This window comes from Sander lucioperca, chromosome 20 (assembly GCF_008315115.2).
Source record: "Sander lucioperca isolate FBNREF2018 chromosome 20, SLUC_FBN_1.2, whole genome shotgun sequence".
Classification (NCBI taxonomy): domain Eukaryota; kingdom Metazoa; phylum Chordata; class Actinopteri; order Perciformes; family Percidae; genus Sander; species Sander lucioperca.
The window spans coordinates 23,887,861-23,908,599 of record NC_050192.1 but is presented as its reverse complement, the minus strand read 5'-3'; the positions used below and the strand labels follow the sequence as shown (position 1 = coordinate 23,908,599).

The 20,739-nt window shown below is 42.7% G+C and overlaps 1 protein-coding gene across 11 annotated transcripts in view; it reads left to right on the top strand.

The window, feature by feature from the left end:
- The window catches only part of sox5 (SRY-box transcription factor 5), a 239,235-nt gene that overhangs the window by 130,109 nt on the left and 88,387 nt on the right, over nt 1-20,739 (top strand). For 9 of the 11 annotated variants that reach the window (XR_004106102.2, XM_035995941.1, XM_031306181.2 and 6 more), the window contains exon 1: nt 19,129-19,389. The exons of the other annotated variants lie outside the window; for them this stretch is intronic. Coding sequence is in view for 8 of the 9 variants with exons in the window: in XM_035995941.1 (XP_035851834.1) it covers nt 19,313-19,389 (77 nt within the window). In the remaining variant the exon portion in view is untranslated. Of the gene's footprint in view, nt 1-19,128; nt 19,390-20,739 lie in introns of those variants that run through there. 11 annotated transcript variants of the gene reach the window in all.

Below are 20,739 nucleotides of genomic sequence, written 5' to 3'. Positions count from 1 at the left end.
GATGTTTAGCTAACCTTGTTATCAAGAGTTGCTGACTCAAATCTTTAAATGTACCCCCATATAAAAAAACGGGACACACCAATGACTGACAGAATCAGGGTGTCTTCGCCAGCAGACATCTTAGCCACGTCCCAAGGCATTGTATGAGGAGTCAGGAAATAATCCTCGAGTGTGAGGTTATTCAACAAAACTAAACTAAGCAAAACATTGACCAGGTTTATCTTTGACAATAAGGTGCAGTGGCAGCATTGCATGTTGATGGCTGTGATTATGAGGGCCAGCTGATGCTCGAACATTAACTAGTTTGTATGAGATACATTTTTAAAGGCCACACTCGAAAGGGAGAAGCAATATTGTTTAAATATAGGGATAACGGCACACATTTTCAAACAGTCTCTCCTCGAGTACATTAGTACAAAGATGTGGGGGGAGGGGGCTTCCGAGGCTACTCGGCCGTCTTACAAGCACTTCTGACAGTGTTAACTGGCAGCTTAAGCAAGATCAAACTGTTTAGTAGGGAGTCCAGTTTTGCCTAGGTATTGACTATTTGCTCTGAAGTTTCAATGCAGCACTTCCTTTAAATAGAGAGCAGGGTGAATCTCCAGGGTGTCCTTTGGGGGATAAATCATTTCCTCAGAGGTTGATTGACATTTTCTATTTATTTATAAGGATCTTGCCGGCTGAAGCTTTAAAATGCAACTGCTTAACAGATGTTTGCACAGTTGCTGGTTGCTTCCAGGTGTTTCAGTGTTGGGATGTCTACATAACCTTAAGTCAAAAATAGCAACTGTGTCACGTGAAACACACTCTTACTTTTAGTACGTACTGCAGCTGCCCTTAAAAAGTATGTACTGTTGCATGCAGTATGCATACAATCGGGACATACTACTTCTCCGTAACATTGCACCCTATGGCTCATACAGTATATGCTGCGCAAAAAGAACTATGGATCAGAATAGCCAGAAAAGCATGCTGGCTTACATTCTGCAAAATCCGACCTGATGCTGTAGGACATCCTGGTGTCTTTGTGTATTTGACATGCTATGTATTGGGACATACTAAATCTTATTCTGGCATACTAAATAGTATGGTACTATGGGTAGTATAACACAGGCAGGAACTTACTTTTGAGGTGACGTCAGCTTCCGGGTACAAGCTGAGCAATCGGTGACTGTCGAGCAAAAATGTGGAGTAGCAGTGAGGGTGGCCAAATAGATTTCACCACACGACCGCCTCCCAGTCTCCCCCCCCCCGTTAAATCCCATGACCACCTTCAATCATCAAGAATCCGTCTGCCCGCTCTCATCCTGCCTGGTCCATCGCAGAGCACTGCTCCACAGCTGACCGGAGCCTTGGCTTCTCACCCTCACCTACTGACGCAGTGGTGATTAGTGGTAACCGTGGCAACCGTCGCTAGTGTCGAACTTTAATGGCCACATTTCCAGGCCGGTTGCCAGTATCAAACAAAAGCCCTTTCAAGTCCTCTGCTAATCGCTGCCCCTTTTCTGAGTCAGCGTCACTATTCAACAGATACTGTACACCATCCCTTCACTTACCACGTACCATGATTTACTCATCTGGTAGTTTGTTTCATGCCTTTTAATAATAAGGAGTATGCTGTTGGTCAAATTTAGATGAATTGTTCATTCCTTCATGTACCTTTGATCCCCTCATTACTTTAGTGAACTCTTGATCTTAATGTTGAATTGTCTCGACATTAGAGACACAGCATGGGCCCCTTTCTGTATGCAGAAGTCATCCACTACTTCCACGTCTTCCTCCCCACGAAAAAAATAAAAATAAAAATCACTGTCACAGGCTTTCACAGACAGAGGCCGATTAGGAAGGATTTCTAAAACGAAGGTTAGGGATGGCAGACGTGAGCAGGGAAGTGTGCCAATACAGCCAGCTGAGTTTGAGTGTGTGTAAGCTGTATTAGCTGGCTGGGGTCAGCAGGGGTGAGGCTGTTCACCAGGTTAATAGCTACAGAATGAACTGAGGACACAGTAATAGAGTGATAACAAGACTGGGGTTGGGTAGAAGAGGGAGGGGGGAAGAGGAAAAGACAAGTTGAGAAGAGGGTGAGAGTAGGAAAAGGGTGAAACAAAAGAGAGAAAGAAGAAGGCAAGGAGATGAGCGTTCTGTATCTGTTTAAGGTGAAGTGGGGACTGTGGGTGGCGGGATAGACATAGGGAAGGCAGTTTTTTTTTTTTTTTTTATTTAACCTTTATTTATACAGGTTAATCTCATTGAGACACAGGGTCTCATTCCCAAGAGGGACCTGTTAGGGACAATGGACAACATCAGTTACAGACAGACAAAACAGATTACAGTAGTATAGTACACAATATTTACTATATACAGTATTTAAACGAAAGTCAGGGCATGGCAGTGGGGTTGGATTAGAAAGAGAGGGAGAGAGATGGTGGAGGGACTATGGGAAGAGATGAGAGGAGAGAGAAAAGGAAATAAATCAATAGGTAATGACAGAGGTGAGGACACAGTACAACTGACAGTGATTGACATGAAATGTTAGTTCAGCATGTGTAATGTGCGTTTTGGTGTAAAGCACTCAGGGGCGTCAGAGTGGGGGTGGAAATGGGACTGAGTACCCAGGGCCCTCATGTGAGAAGGGCCCAAAAAGATGCTAGAATGAATAGCTGTGGATGCGGGGAGGGGCCCCCGTAGAGAATGCCTTTCTACAGGGCCCAGAATGTTGTGCTACGCCCCTGAAAGCACTTACAGTATGTGAATGTTTTTGGGGATGTAACTTCAATGTAAATCCACCTTGTCCTCCTACCATGAGGGTAAAAATAGCTGAGGACATTTGGTGAGGCTGATGGGGCATGTAGTGCTTGAGAAAAGTCGTGCAACATGTCTTAAGTTTGATCGAAATGCTTTGAAGATTGGCATGAATTATGCACTTATACATTAGAAAGCATGGACCTTTCTCATGCTGCAGTGATGAAAACAGGAACCCAGGTGTAAAAGATTGATGATATAATATAATGTAAAGATATAAGCAACGCAATATCATAATACATCTCATTTGGGTCTATTTTTGCATTGATGTTGGTTTCCAAGCAGCCAATACTTAAAAGTACTTGAAAAGCGTTAATGTTGTGCAGAGACACATTGAAAGGTTCTACATTCACATTTTGGAAGGTCCAGACCATTTAGTTTCAATGAGAACTTTCGATATTTGCAGCAACAAAGGTAGCTGCTTGCATTGCTGCTCGCATACTGTTTGTCCTCACCATTTTTTTAAAAAGTAGGTGCATTTGAATGTTTGGATTTCTATGCCTCATTACAGTGTGAGATTTATGTCAAAATAACTTATGCATACAAGACAAACAGTGCAACGAGCAAATTAGGCTTCACCTTATTGCCTTAAAGAGCATTCCACATCAAGAAGAGCGATTTTTTTAATGATAAATTCAAATGTTTTTATGTAAATATTGTTCTATTTACATTACAAGTGAGGGGAGCGAGTCCCCCGGTAGACAATTCATGAAGTAAGGTGAAGACAGATGAGAATCAGAACCTCTGGACGGGTTAAATGATTAGATGTGTGTATGTGTCCTTGTCCGTGGTCTAATGACTGCGCTGTCTGCAGAGAGTGGAACACAGGAGGGAATTAGTCGTCATTGCATATCAAAGGCTTAGCCATTAGAGACATTGGGTAGGGCCTTCCTAATGAGAGAGGGGAACCGGTGTTTTTCTGCTGGCGTGTGTGGGAGTGTGCAGTGTTTGGTTGGGTCACAGTATATGCATACTTAGACACACACACACACACACACACACCTTCAAACGCAGCCTGCTTTATACATATTGCACCCTGTCACACGTATTTAGGGATTAAGGTACTGATCAGCAATGCACATTAACATTAGACATAATTCATAGAAACACACATTTATATACATGTAGACAAAGTCAGAGGCACACACTGTGTTGCCAGGGCCCTCTGGCAGGCCTCGCCGTGCCTCTCAGTGTGGCATGGCGTGGGCAGAGGTGCCAGCGAGATGCCAGGGCTTTGTGTGCCACACTAGATCAACGCCAGCCATTGCAAGTACACAGCACACAACGCGCCCGGAGGTACAGGACTCACCCACCTATACTTTCTATCCATACATACATCCATCTCCTATGTGTGTTCTCTTATCCTCTTTATTTCTGTTTGTGTGTGTGTGTGTGTGTGTGTGTGTGTGTGTGTGTGTGTGTGTGTGTGTGCACGTTCATGTAGGCTGATTGGCGATGCCCTCTGTGCCATCTGCAGCAACCCCCCCCCCACCCACCCACCTCCCACCTTTTTCACTCATCACAAGGGTGGGCTTAACCATCTGTGTGCCAGTGTGTTCCCACAGTGAGAAAAGGAGGGCTTGTGGGGGTTGAGTGGTGGTGACGGGGGTTGCCACAACAAACACACACATAACAAAATAAAAATATGTGTATGTTTAGATAAAAATGAAGAATTGACATGCTAGTGCCCGACAACATAAGGTGGCCCTGCGTGCAGAATACTGCAGAGAAAGCGCAGGCAATGTCATCTAATGTATGACTTGTAAGATGATTCTCCTTTAATTCAAACAAATGTAGGAGCATATTGTGCACAGTGTGTGCTGGCATATATTTTTTATCATATATCATCAGGCTTGAAGCCGCAGTCCAGAGGGAGTCAAAGAGAGCAGCAGCTGGATAAGAGTCAACAGCTCCACAAGCGCCCACATTATAAGAAGCCAATAGTAAGAGTTAAGGTTCAAAGCGACCCTGGTAGTATTCCTGTGGGCAAAAGATGGATCATGGGTAGAAGTGCTCGGATGTAAGGAATAGAATCTAAGGCATGCATTTCTTAACACTCTTATGTTTAACCAGTACATAAGCACATAAAAGGATTGAAGTGTGTTAACATAATCATGCATTATGTTGTTAATACATGTATTTTTGCACACCTAACCTGTTTGGTGCAGTTCATTTGAACTCTGGGGCTGTTGTGAAAGCTGTCAATCGAACTCTAGTACACAACGGACTAAACAACCGGATTGAGACTAGGGTTTTGGTTGGCTTTCAAGCGGTCTTTTGTGCAGTCTGTCTGTAGTATGAAAGCAAAACAGACCATCCGATTTTATCATAGTCGATATGTGATTTCATCATGAATAATAAAAAAAAAAAAAAAAACTAAACTACTATTAAATCCATTTTCTGGCTGTGAACTGTTAAGCAAGCAATCTGATGAGTGATCTGTAATTTGTGGTTTAAGTTTAATCGATCAGAAAAAGAAACGGGTTTAACAGGAATGTATCATGCTTCTTTTTTTTTTATCCTGTTTCTGTCTGGTTCTCATTATTCATAAAGTAAGGGCTATTTGCAGATTTGACTAATCATACTTATTATCAGTTATTTCCTGGTCTGCTCCTTGTGACAACAAAGAACATAAAATACACATAAGGCGCAATAATGTGTAATATGATTTTTATCCCCTGAGTCTGTGTAGCGATGATGGTGATGCGAGATGAAAGTTGCCAAAACGGTCCAATCAGTGAGTTATCTGTCAGTCCACAAGACTGAGGGCCCTATCTTGCACCCGGCGCAGCGCAAAGCCCAAGTGTTTTTGCTAGTTTAAGACCGACGCAGTTGTCAATTTCTCGTCCAGCCCCCACGTTGTTTAAATAGCAGATGCACCTACGCCCATCTGTGCGCCCATGGGCATGCTGGTCTCACAGGGAGGTGTGTTCAGGTGAATACCTGAGGCAGCGGGAAGTGATCACGCCATTGACTAACAAAACCCTGTTCTAAAGTCAATAATGCAGCATTTCATTATTATTTTAACAGCGCATTAGTAAAATGCGCCTAGGCTCGTGCACAGCGCGCGCACACTATGCTTGTTACACACACAGGAACGCGCAGCAGCACACAAACATGCAAAAGATTAAAAATATGATCGCGGATTTATTTCACAGACGAGCAGATCAGTTTCTTCTCCTGGAAATCTCTCCTTCCTGCTCAGCAAATCCGCCTTCATAATAGCAATACGCCAAGGTCCAAACGCGCCTGGCTTTTAAAGGGAATGGGAGATGACACTCTGATTGGTTTATTGCATGTTACGCCCAAAACACATCTGTGAATTCATTAAGACACTAAGTACAACCCTTTTGAACCATGCGCCTGGCGCACAGACCCCTTTTTTCCGCCGTTAAACTAGCAAAAGTGGATTCGTACATGCCCTAAACGCACCTGCGCCAGGCGCTTAACGCAGCGCGCTTAGATCGTTAAAATAGGGGTTTACAGCTCCGGGTTCATTTGCAAAATGCTTGTAAGTGCATTTTTATCCACCTGTTTTTATTCATTTTCAGTTTGCACATAAAAAAAAAAACCGCTCAGTGGAAACACCGAAAAATGTACAGTCTAATGCTTGGATGAGGTGGAAAAGTTGGTGCATCAAAAGTCAAGCCAAATGCGACAAAAATGCAATGGAAACAGGCAAAATCATGACATGCATGAAGCGTGTGAAAGGTTCACTCAAGGTGTGAAAGTGACCCTCGTCACATACCAAGGTGTGAAAAGACTCCTCTCTTCTGCATAGCCTCAAGTGTTAAATACAACTAATTATTAAATCAGTGTACACAGAAAGAATACAGTGAATAATAGACAATGAAAGGACATTAAAAAGCGGTTACTTAATGTGCCACATGCCTGTGGGGATGTCTCATGGTCGTAGGTCAAACTAAGAGGACACAAACACAGCCATGGCTACACATTGAACCAATATAGAAATCTGATGTAAATAGCTTCTATAAAAAGGTGGGGAGTTGTGGTCTGGTAATGACGGTGTGTGGGTGTAGGCTCCATGCTGCTTAACGGATGCTGCTGGGTTGTAAGATGTTTAGGAAGCTGGCCACATCTGGAGTGGCCACAGGCCAACTGGCTACTAGCCTTAAACCTCAAGCAGAGCTGTTCTCTTTCTCCTGTTCTCTTTTCTTTTCTTTTCTCTCAGAATCCTTAACTAGTTTTACTCATATTTCATACCTTTCATTCATTTTGTCACTACTTTGGCATCTTTTTTTATGTCCTGAAATCACGCTCGCTCCACCATCACACATACATGCACGGCCGCACACGTACAAAAATAAGCTTCCATGCATGTCCCATGCACTACCTGCCCTTCTGTAAACTACACACACACACACACACACACACACACACACACTTCTGTCTCTATTGTTCTTTATCACACATGGCTTTGAAGATGAAAAAGAGAAAAGAAAAACTCAAGTGTCAAACCTCACACCCAGTCTGCTGTGCGATGAGATTAGATTTATTTCTCCAGCTGTGACATAGAAAATGGAAGTGGATTATTTAGTAAAAAAATGACAGAATTAAATTAAAACTAGTAGGCGTTATTGTTAAGCAAGGAACAGAGGGGGCTTAAATATATAGGCTCAGCATAGGCCTCAGGCAGCAGATAGCACCATCTCCTCTCCTCTTGTTCTCACCAATGGACTTAAAAAACACATATAAACAGCCTTCCAGGACCACAAAGCCTGTGTAGAAAATCAGAAAATCATTTCCTCTTCACTCTAGATTCCCTCTCTCTCTCTCTCTCTCTCTCTCTCTCTCTCTCTCTCTCTCTCTCTCTCTCTCTCTCTCTCTCTCTCTCTCTCTCTCTGTGTTCTCTCTGTCATCCCCCTTCTCCCTCAGAGCAAGTCCACAGGGGGCTGCCTGGGCGCATCAATCCAGGGTTGAGCTTGTGCCTTGACGTGGAGAAACACAAAGTGCAGAGATTTGGTGCATAAACATGTGTGCTCTTAAGAAGAAAAACCGGGCTGCGGAGAGGGGGGAATGGTGCCAAATCCCCCCATTCAGCCTCAGACCAAAAGAAGGCAGCATCCTGACAGCTTTGAGGTGGAGGGGGACCGGAGGGGGGCTAGGGGATGGAAAGAAGGGGAAGAATGAGAAAAGAGGGAGAGAGAGATAGCAACTGTGATGGAGGAGGAAGAGGGAGATGAAGAGGTAGAGAGAAAGAACATCAGCTCCTGGGGATAAGAACAAAGCTCAGGGAGTCTCAAAGTGATAATCCGCTGTGTTTTCATATTTAAAAATGTTTTGCTAGCCCTTATCTCTGTGATATAATGAGACTGGGAATCAACTTTTAGTTACTTCTGTCAGGGGAAAGAATCCATTGTGCCCAGGAAATTATTCATCTATTGTCCTGGACGGCACGAGGGATCAAAAACCTTTTTTAAAGTTTCCTTCTTCCCCGACAAACCCCCACTCATTACGTGCACAAAATAGGATAGGATCACAGTTCATTGTTGACATTTGAAACGGACGAGAATTGATAGATGGTTGAGTTTGTTTCAGGATAAAGATTGATGGGGAATTGATGGGGCAATAAAACAAAAGTGGTCAGGTGGTTGTAAATAAGCCACAGGCGTTTAGCCGGATTATCTAAAGCACTTTATTTGGAGGGAAAAGTGAGAGTTTTAGTTTAGTTTTTAGTTTATTAGTTTATTTGTCAGGGACCATGCACAGTTCAAGCCCTGTACCAGAGTTAGCTATACAGCTAATTTACATACGTGGTCTCTAGGCAAGGGAGATAAAAGGACAATGGCTGTGTCTCATTCCGCATACTTCCGTCAGTACACTGCTAATGTGGACTGACCACTTACTGCCGTAGTGCCCACTTTCTATGGTTAGTATTGTCCCATAAGGAACACTTACGTTAAAACACTTACTGGAAATGACGAGCGGTCGGCTCAGCTCGCCGCCTCTCAAAATCTGAGGAAAATCTTTTAAACTGACCTTTGTCGATAAAAAAAACAGACAGATTCAGCAACTGCATGGCCTATTTCTCGCTTAAAATGTTTTCAGAAACACGTTTCGGTGAACTATTTTCGTAAAATACGAGATCGTATTCTGAACGAGCCGCCATTATGCTCGGTTGTGAAATCCGGGAGAAGCCAGACCCACGTGACGCGTCCAGTCAGCTGCCGGTTGACGTCCCTGGTCCCTCCCCTTTCCGCTTTGTAGTCAAGATGGCGCCCGTTTAGTGCGCGTAGTGTCCGTCGTTCCACACTGAACTTTTTGACCGTTTTTAGGGGGTCATCCGGGTACTTTCAGTGCACTGACTTTTTGCATTATCTACACTATATACTTAAAACTAAGTGTTTGAAGTGTGCAAGTAGACGGCTTGAGAGACACAGCCTATATAGAGAATATAGACAATACAGACAATACTATCAAAACAGATATAAACTTAACAACAAACAACATATAACAAGCATTACACAACGTATAACCCAGTATACAAAAATATATAAATTTCATGGTATAGAAGGATCAATGATCACATAGTTGATTCGCCTTCAGCCAAGTCTTTAGAGTACCTGAAATGGCAGTTATGTTCCCTCATTTCACAGGAAAACCATAAATGTGAACCAGAAAGACAGGTTTTATAATGATTCTTGCCCTGTAAGACTTCTTTTTAGGTGATTTGTTGTGTTTGTCGTGAATGTTGTATTGTAATGAAGCTAAAGACAAGCAGGGAAGACTATCATTCTAGTTTGTCATCACTTTGGAGCTCAACCTCTCAGTTATGAGCCAATGATTTTCACTGGGATTTGTTCACAGGCTTTCTGGTCATCCAATGGTCATCTTAACTGAAGTTTTTTTTTTATTTATTTTTTTTATATTTAAACCATGTAATCAGTTTCTTCTCTCTGCTCTCATTCCAGTCTATGCTGCTTGGCAGCTTCACCCCTCCACCCCCCTACCACCACCCTGTCTATGGCTCCCTAGGGGAATCTCCAATTGGCTGCTATTTTTAGGACTCTCTCCCTATAAATCCAATCGATGTGGTCAACACCGAGGCCTTTTATCAATTTAAGTTTTTGCATTGTCACTTGCTTGTGTTGTCCTTCATGAGCAAGACACTGAACCTCACATTGCTTCCAATGAGCATTAAGTATTGCTTAATGGCTGTTTTTAATGGAAATATAATCTTGCACCGTCATGTATCTAACTGTCTTACACAAGTGGCTGCTTGGTGGATGAAGTCCATGTCCATCTCTTTCTGCCATTCATCCTCACTGCTTTGAGCCAGCAGATTTTTTTCCTCACAGATATTTCAATTAATCTCATTCCTTTCTCACTGCAGATTGATTTTAGTCAGTCAAAGGCTTTATTTTGCTGTTAATTGAAGAGAGAGGAAAAGTTCAAGGAAAAGTCTCAGAGGGTTTTTTTTTTTTAATTTGTTTTTTAATTGCAGTGTATTTGTGTGTTTGTGCGCACGTGTATGAATACTTTTTTTGTTGTCTGTGTTTGCATGTGTGTGTTTCCTAGATATCTGGACTGGACCGGTCATTTTTTTGTTTTGTAAATCATTCACTTTTTTTTTTTGTATTTCTCTTCCCAGGCTAGTGTTTCATTAACCCTGCTGTGACACAGACTCCCTTTCATTCACTTCTCGCATTGTCTGCTCCAGCCGCTCGCTCACTCACAGCACCAAAGATTACTAATAAATAAGTGACACCAGAAAACAGTCTGTTTTTCCTCTCAGCCGTAATTAACTGACTTGATGTTTTCAAGAGAGAGGAGGGGGAAAATCCAGCTAATTAGGAGTGAGTTACGATTCGCACAAAGAGTACAGATCGTTAATTAATTTTCCACGCAGCCATTGTCGGGGAAAGAAAACAGCTTTGTTTACAGTGTTTGCCACGGCGGTTAGAGTAGCGCACTCGCTGCGGAAACACCGCACACACTGCAGTCCATATCCAGTAACCTTGATCAAGACTGTCTGCAAGTTAGACAAATAAAGGGATGGGCTAAAATGCCGTCCATCAGCCGAGACAGAAAAAGAATCTGCTATCTGAAATCACTAATAGTTAAGTTAGGGTTACTGTCTATACTTATAGTATAGGCGTAGTTCTCTTCATACCTGGATATCCTAAAAAGAGTGAATGGTGTGCACTTTACATCACATTACTGACACAACCCTACTGGTGGTAAAAGTGGCAGAGAGCAATTTGTCTTTTGGTCTCTACCTGTCTACCTACCCAACAAATCTGTGCAGGAATTGATGGGTTTTGGAGGTGGAACAGACATCAGACACCATAGACTGTAAAAATAATGGACAAAGCTGAAGTGCCTAAAACCTGAATTCTGTCTAATTTCTGGCAGGGGGCGACTTCACTGGTTACAAAAAGAAGTCTGTTTCAATTGCTACTTTCAAGTCTTCTTCAATACAGCATGGTGTTCATTTTGTAAACGATGGTCCCATTTATTTTAAATTGACATTAAAGCAAGGGACGCTTTAGGGGGGTGGATACACGTTAATCTTGAACTTTGACCCTCTCAGTGTGTGTTTTCACGTCATCAAAGTTCATTGGAACATTTGGTCGCTAGGCCTGGGCAATATATCGATATTATGTCGACAATAAAAAATCTGCTTAGCTTGAAAAACCTTCCCTCTTAGGCTATGTTTAAACGGAAACGATCTGAAGAGAAAACGCAAAAGTGCCGTTGCGTTCTCACTTTTTATTCCGCGTTTAGACGAGAGTTTTGGGGGGGAAATCTGCGTGCATATGATGACGCAAAAGTGTGTGAAATTCGATGTAGTATGCATGCCAGGCAGCTAGGTGGCACTGCCACCCAACACCACCAAGGCCGCGCGTCTACATAGAACCTTCCTTCTACTTCTCGCCTTAGTAGCGTGAAACCAAAACATGTCGAAGCAAACAACAAAAGCTTGTCTGGAAAGACGAGGAGGTGGAGTTACATGTTTGTCGGATGGTGACCGGCACAGTCGACCGTGATAAGCCACAGTACAGCACCCATGGGAGCACTACCAATATCCTGAGCCTCGCAGCCCTTCAGTCGCTGCTTGAGAGCGAGAGGCAGCGGGCAGAGGAGGCTGAAGCAGACCCTCTTCTGCCCACTGGCCACTGCCACTCGCTCTCTCTCTTTCTCTTCATCCACAATGTTGTAGCCTACTCTGGCTCAAATGAATAGCCTACATATGGTCATCGAACTATAACAACCTTATCCACATTGTGGAAATCATTTAAATATTGAGCCATTACATGTATTGAAAGATAACGGGCCTATAATTTCTGTAGCCTACTCCGTAACAACAGACTACCTGGACGCCTTTTTCTCATCTCTCTCCACACTGCTGTCTTCAGACTTTTGTGCTTTTATCCTTTAGACGGTAACGCGACGGTGGAGCGTTTTTAAGATTTCCACTCTGGAGGGTGGTTTTACTTTTTTGCGTTTTTAAGCCCCAAAAAACGCCGTCGGCGTATAAACGAAAGGCACATCCGATAAAATATTTTTTCGTTTTCACCCGCGAGTGTCATCGTGTAAACAGGGCCTTTGATGTTTTGCTTAGCCATTGCAACACTGGGTTGGCCGCGTCATCCTCCCCAGCTCCACCCTCTCGTCAAAAATCAGTCACATACGGTTGCAAAAAAACAAGATGGCGACGCCCGTATCGCCAAACTCGAGGCTTCAAAACGGCAGTACACAAATCAGTGGGTGACGTCACTGATGCTACGTCCACCATTGTCACTATGGACTCACAGAGACAGAGAGAAAGAGTTGCTTGTAAGTGTAAATGATCGTGCACATGTCTACATCCATGTCACTGCATGTCTGTTCAAGTACCACAGGATAGAAGGTGTATGTGAGTGTGTGTGGATGAGAGCGGCCCGAGCCCCCCGCCTCTATTAAGAAGGGCCCTGGCAGCAAGAGATAGCGGCTCTATCTTAATGGCTTTTGCTGCCTGCCACTCAGCCTTCAGACGGGGTCCTTTGCCTGCACGTGTCTCCCCACGATAAAGCCACTTCACAGGGGCTAGTGCCTCTCCACGCTGGCCTCTCCTCTCTCCTCCTCTCCCAGGAAAGAAGAGAGACAGAAGAAAAGATGCCAGAGGTATTGATATATGAACCCACCCTGAGACTGAGACGAGCTGCGAGCGAGAGACCGCATGCTCAATTCTAAATTGTTGATCTTATCTGATATTTTTGACAGACTGTCCTAGGATGTAGCCTAGAATATGATATCTGATACAATGTCAAAAACATAAGTTTGTAGGGTAACAGTAAGACGTATATTTAGATCTACGTTTTCCCTGCACGTTTTGAATGCATTTTGGTTTTGGGTGCTTTTGTTGACTTGTCGATTGAAATAAGGCATCTCTTCACTTGACACTAGTCAAGTTTTCCTTTTGGTTTTCTTTCCATTGTTGTGTCTCGGTGTCATTAATGTATTAATGCTGGCATAGCTGAGCTGCTGTGGGTGACAAAGTTATAACTGTGACTGATGTAAGCTTTACTCAGTCCACTGTTATTCCACTGGTAGCTTATCCTGAGGGAGCACCACTGTAGGGTCCCTATCACCAGACACAATGTTGATATTGAACGATTCTGCAAAAGGTTGATGTTCAATTAATCAATTTTATCTCTCATTTAGTTTTCATGATATTATCTCTCCACCTAGATTTATATCCCCCTTGACAGAACTGTTTTGGCAACTGCTTTTTCTCTCAACCTTTGAGCCAAAGTTGACGAAAAAGTCCTCGAGGTGCTCAAAATTATGGGAAGTTTGAACATCTACATTTCCATGACAACTGAACAAACTACATCCGCTGATGAGGACCATATCAATATCTGTATATGGCAACTACCACATGGTTAAAGTAGTGGAGAGATTGTTGTTACATGTATCAAAAAAGCCAACTTAAATTGTTAATTTGTGACACAAACTCCGGCACACACCCATCCATCGCTCCAACCTTCACAGCCTCACTTTCCGCCTTGCTACATACAGTAATTGGCTCACGTCTTCCTGCACTGGCACTGAACATCGGCATTGGGCGTCAATTGTGTGCTGCGGCTTCATACAACATGAAGCTAAATCTTTTGGATAGCGGGCTGAATAATCAATCATCAGTATCAACATCATTCATAACGCAGTTGCTGACCATTTTCATCTCGTGGCAAATGGCTACGATTGGAATTCTAAAAAACATTGCCAGATTTTGGGCTGCTCTGTCCTAGAATTTTGATTCACGGCACAGCAATATTCAACAAGCCCTAGCGTGCTCATTTCTCTGTGATTTAAATGCAAACAGTGTCATTTTCTAGGGTTTTCTACAGAAAACCCTCTCCAGGTCCATAGCTACTGATATGCCACATTGTGTTCAACGTGTGTCTCCGCATTTGCATAATATGTCGCGGAAAAAGTGTGTGTGACTTTGTGTGTGTGTGTGTGTCTTCAGGCTTTTGGATTGTTTACTGCTGGTCTCTCCCTGCCCCTGCACATGGTCGGCCCCTAATGCACTACAGCTGTTAGGGTCCCGACACAGGGGCCTCCCATCAACGGTTTCATTGTAATGGACTCTCTGTGTGTGTGTGTGTGTGTGTGTGTGTGTGTGTGTGTGTGTTCGTGTGTGTGTGTGTGTGTGTGTGTGGTGTGTGTGGTGTGTGTGTGTGTACATGCTTGCTTGTCCGTGTGTTTTTTCCTGTGTTTGTGCATGAGTGTGTGTTTTATTGAACATGAGTGTGTGTGTGTGTGTGTGTGTGTGTGTGTGTGTGTGTGTGTGTGTGTGTGCGTTCTTGCAGCATTGTGAATTTTTGCTGTTCCTTCTGGGTATTTTTTGTTCCTGTCTCTCTGTGATAGTCCGTTTCATCATTTGTGTGTGTGTGTGTGTGTGTGTGCACGCGTGTGCAGTGTTTCCTGTGGAACGAGAGGGATGGCGTGGGGACAATGTTCATAAGTATTTGTGATGGGTAAGAGGATTTGCTTTGTTTTTTATCTGTTTTATCTGCGCATTACATTATTAGCTTCCCTGTGATGATGATGAGAGAGAAAGAGGGAGAGAGAGAGAGAGATTTTGAGGATGGACAGAAGTGTAGACGTGATACAAAAACTTTTTTGATCACAAAGCAGAATGTACACTCTACAGTTCTCTGGTTTGTCAGTGAAGTGTATGAACTACGCTGCAGACTGAAGTCTCTACTAACAGTGACAAACAGAGTGACGGCTGACTCATATGAACGGGTCAAGCACGGGTTGAATGCGCATCAGCAGGTCCGTTTTGCAAACGTCTGGTCTATGAAATGTCTTGAAATGGCGCTGCATTTTTATACACTAAAAAATTAGTTATGGGTTGCATCTTTCTTACCAAGCGCCATCTCACTCCCTCTTCCCTCACACTCATAGAACTGAAGTTAACATTACATCCAGTAACTACCATTTTTCTTGTTCTTTTTTGTGGGGTTGGCCCACCACAGCAGAATGTTACCAGCGGAAACACTGGTGTGTGTTTGTGTTGCATAGCCTGTCCTTGTACAAGCAGCTTTCTCATGTCACCTCCCTCTAGCCCTCTCAAAAAACACAGATCACATTATGAACCTATGAATCACTTAACTGGCCCCTTTTGTTTCCGCAAAACAGTCCATTTTCATTTTCTTGTTCCCTCATCGAGAACGCAATACACCTCGGTGGCCTTGTTCATTAATATTCCTCAGCAACGTGTTTGAACTGCAGACAATGGCTTACACCTGAGAGGCTGATTACCCCGAGAGAACTTTGTGCCAAGCTTGTTTCCATGTCTTCTCTGTCGTCCTGCCTGTCTATGCTTTTGAAACACTCTTTCTTTGCAGCATGGCTTCATGAGAAAACCCTGACCTCAGGCTGATTGATACAAGCTCATTAGAAACATTTTTCTATGCACACTCTAACGCTTAGGTATGTTCACTGTTGCATTATCCTCTGTATCTTCTGTATTATCGCCTACATCTACTATATAATCCATTGTCAAGTCAGATAGACTTACGGCTAAGTTCATGGCAAAGTAAAGTCTGAAAGTGGCTATTAGCCATACCAAATGTGTGAATGGCAACAATATAAACGTCTATTCAAAATATGACAAACACAAGGCTCATTCCATAGCGGGTTGCCCAGGTCAGCTCTGCTCCGGTATGTTGACCATCAGCCGCATAATGGAGAAATTAAGTTTCTGTAATGCACAAATGAGGTTATCATTGGTTTTGCAGCTGTTTACGGGGCCAAGGAGAGTTTCGAATCGGAGCACAGTTTAGTCGGGGAATGTGATTAGATTTAGCCCTCCCACTGTATTCTCTCCATTTGACCATGAATTGCATTAGGTAAATAGAAAACTAATTCCACAGATTGTTGTTGATGTTGACATATTCCTATTGCTGTCTTATATACATGTACTGTACGAATACAAACTTATATAAATTCTAGCAATGTAAAGGTGGTAATTGATATCTTTGTTAACAGTCTGCCTAATGGCTTTGTGTGAATGTATCTTTATGCATGTAATAAAGAGAGATGTTTTCCTACCTAATTAAAGGATGAGGTCACATTAGTGCAAGTTGATTTCCCATGATACTCCCAGCCTCAGTTGCTCTCGAAAGAATATCTCATTTAAAAAAACAAAAAAACATACTGCGGTCCAAATCTTAAAAAAAAAAAACCCACTTTGTCAGGTTTGGCAGGTCTTTGAATGCAACTAACACCAGACAACGAGTAAGGTCCCGTCTGTAATGTTATCAGATGCTGTGAAGGGTTCTATTTAATGTAAAAAAATACATAAAAGAGAACTGGCACTGGTGGTGCACTGTGTGTGTGTGTGTGTGTGTGTGTGTGTGTGTGTGTGTGTGTGTGTGTGTGTGTGTGTGTGTGTGACACTGTGCAGTAGATACAGTGACAGGGGGCTCGCTTTCTCTACTTCTTCCTGTGTGTGTGTGTGTGTGTGTGTGTGTGTGTGTGTGTGTGTGTGTGTGTGTGTGTGCGTGTGTGCGTGTGTGTGTGTGTGTGTGTGTGTGTCAGTGTCTGAGTCTGAGTCTGAGTGTGTGTGTTAAAGTATCACAGAAGTGGCAGTCTGTCAGCTCTGCTTTTCTCTGTGCTCTCCAGAACAATAGCTGCAATAGCTGGATTGGCCGTATGTGTGACACGTAGACCACACAGTCCTAATAGTGACTGACAGCTCTAAGGGCTGGAAGCAGCATGCACTCACTCACACACACACACACACACACACACACACACACACACACACACACACACACTGTACAGTACATACACCTGAGGACACAATGGGTGTGGGTGATTGGTGAGGGTTTCAGTCAGTTTGTGTGTGTGTGTGTGTGTGTGTGTGTGTGTGTGTGTGTGTGTTCATTCATGTATGTGAGCTTCAGCATATGTTCTGTTGAAAGTGTTCAGCTGTCTTCTCTTCAACAAAACTGTTCCATCTCGCAGACTCAAATGTCTGCCTCTTCTTGCTGCATAAAAACAAAATGCATTATACCTGCAAGGCTGGTCCTTGTCGTTGTTCTACATTAATACCTAATGGCATAGAAAAATCATATTAACGCATTCTATTTAAACTAATGGCTACAAATGTTCCTGTATTTAAACATGGGGCTGGTAGGAGGGGGAGAAAGGGTGAACATGGACTCAATCGACAGTGATGGAGAAAAAATGTTAGAAAGTACAATTTATTTCAAGATAGACAAATATAGTGCCAATAAAGTTTATATGTAAGTTCTTACATGAATTCAAGGTCTCCCCAAACATTATTGTTTGATCATAATGACAATCAGTAAAAAGTAAATAACATTTAGAGATGCATTGTTATTATTTGAATGCATCAGAGATGTGATTTAACTTTTTTGGACATTGTAGCAGGGCATCCAGCTGCCGCAGAGAGAATATAATTGCTTCGAGCTCAGGGTACCTCATATTAATCAATATATTAGTGTCAAGGCTTGTTTTACGTCCACTGTTCTGTTACTTGATTCTGTTAGCGAAGCCAATCATGTGAAAAGCACGATACAGCTTCACTTTACTAACATAGTGGAACCAAAGGGACAGTAAAAGAGGCTGGAACAACACCAGTTAACTAATTAAGCACGGGTGATCTCTAAGGCATTTTAAATATGCAGTAAAAAGTATTACTTTTAGCTTCTCTTTTCTTTGTTCCGACCGTGAAAACTATAAGGTAGATTATCACTTTTAACAGAGGTTTCCAGGCTGCAGTTGTGATTGTGTCTTTATGTTTTAAAGGTCTATCAGTATTGCAATGTATTGTAATCAGTTAAAGCACAATGTACTGTCATTACCCCTCTTAAAAACTATCTTTGAAAGGGAGAAATAAGAGTCCATTATATGGGAAGATACTAACCCTTCATATGTGAACATCCAATAAGACAATTAGAGGAGTGTTTTTATGCTCTGTTGATGCAAGCCTTAATAAAATACAGTAGATGTGTTCATGTGAACTACCTTTGGAACAACATTAATGACTCATAGAACAGACAATCCACATAATTTTTTTTTGAGTTTGTGGCAAAATAACAGCAATCGAAAAAAGTTTACTGAGGACAAATTCCAAATATCTGCTGGTTCGAGGATCTTAAAGTGGAGTAATTGAGTAATATAATTGGGTTCTGAACTGCTGGTCCGACAAAATAACCAATTTCGGAACACCACCAAGTTGCAACCTCAACCCAAAAGAAGCAAAAAGCTGCAAAAAACACTTGAACATTTTTCTAGTATTTACCTCTTCATTCATAGAATTTCTGTTTGTGGTAGAGGAAAACATGTATTACAACTTAAATCCCAGAGGAACCATAAACATAAAATTATAAAAGCAGAGCAAATGGAACAGACAGAAAAGTGCTTATGCTTCAAATAGTTTACTTTAGTTGAACTGATTGATTCATTTTGCTTCTTGTTGCATAATAAAGTGCATGAGGGCTTGCTGTGGTCTAATCACTCTGAAGTGTGTCTACATGATCTGTGAGTGTTGTCTGAGTGTGTGAAAACCGTGTGTATGTGAGAGAGAGAGAGAGAGAGAGAGAGAGAGAGAGAGAGAGATGGACTTGAGGAAGGGGGCAGCACTGCTGTGCATTTGCACTCAGAGTGATGAGCCCTATGGTCAAATGGCCCCTCCCCTTTGCTCTCAAACACACACACACACACACACACACACTGGGCGACACAGTAAGAGGCTCTGCTGCTGGCCCTTTAAGAGCTGAGCCTAGATCTCACAGCTTACAGCGAGGGAGGGAGAAGAGGAGGGACAGAGGCAGAGAGAGAGAGTGAGAGAGGGTGTAAGGCTGAAAGTGTGTGTGAGTAGAGAGACAGAGAGGAACACAGAGAGAGAGAGAGAGAGAGAACGAGAATCAGCAGTGTGTGTGAGAGGTTGAAGGATCACTTCTATCCCGTTTTGTTTTGGGGAGACTAACCTTATTCATCTGAGCATTTGTGGGACTGTTTTATGTTGTTGTTGACAAGAGACACGGACCCTTACTCCAGCATGCTCACTGAGCCTGAGCTACCTCAGGAGTGTAACAGGTACGTACCGCTTTCTTACACACACACACGCACACACACACATACACACACACACACACATACACATACAAACACACACATTCACGTGGAGCCCACAGAGACAGAGGACAGGACAAAGCGGGACAGAGCTAGGGAGGGTAGGGAGGATAGGGCTAGAAAGTAGAAAGGCATGTGTGTGAAGAGAAGACTCGGTCTGTGTGTGTGTGTGTGTGTGTGTGTGTGTGTGTGTGTGTGTGTGTGTGTAAAGCATGCAAGTGTCTCAACGAGTCGGCGAGTCAGTTTGAGGCTGGAGAGTGTGTGTGTGTGACAGTGTCAGAGATGGTAAAGGAGAGTTGATGATTGACTCCTATTCTTTTGAAAGAGATACCATATGCAAAGCCGGGGCAAAGCAGGCATTATATATATATAAATAAATAAATAAAAGTGTGTGTGTATTCATGCATGTTTTTCCTAGAAGTAACAGAACTGTCCCTCCTTTCCTCCTCAGTTATGTTGATTCAATTCAATACCTCCATAGACAAAGTGCTTAAACTGGTAGTGTGTGTGTGTGTGTGTGTGTGTGTGTGTGTGTGTGTGTGTGTGTGTGTGTGTGTGTGTGTGTGTGTGCGCACGCGCGCGCACGCGGGAAAGAGACACTTAAAGAGAGATGTGTGTGTGTGTTTGTGTCAAAGTCAGAATGTGTGATCCCCTCCTCTCTTCTCATCTCCACTGCTCACCACAACTGTATTAACTTTATTAACTTCTGCTTTACTCTATGAGCTGTTTATACTTGACTTTCTCTAACAGCCTGGTGCTTACAACAAGTCAAAACGATATAGAGAATTCCTTCATTTTTTTAAAGACAAAAAAATGAAGATAAAGACAAATGAAGAACTTTTTCAATCCGAATTTGTGATGTTTGCACACTGCCCTCCTGCTCAGCCTCATCTTTTGACATTTAATTATTTGTGATTTATTTTTCACCTAATCCAAATTCAATACATGCAAACCCCTCAGTAATCCTTTTGTCAATCTGCATGGTAGTTGTTGTTGTTGTTGTTGTTGTTTTCTTGCCTTATGCTAATGGTAATCTCACTGTGCCCCTCTGATGTTTGTGCGGGCCCGCTTCATTTAGAGATGCGAACCTTCTAACCTTGCCATTTTTCCGACACTGTCAACACAAGTGGCTTTTGCCTGTGGAATAATGGCTGTTTGATGCTAATGCTGTGAGAGACAGATTATGTTATAATACCCGGCGTTTTAATACTAACATACGCAAACACACCCTTCTCCTACTTGACTTTTATTGCATTAAAGTAGCGCTCTGTTTTGCCCGATGAAACTAATCTTTTGTTCCGAGATAAACTGGGG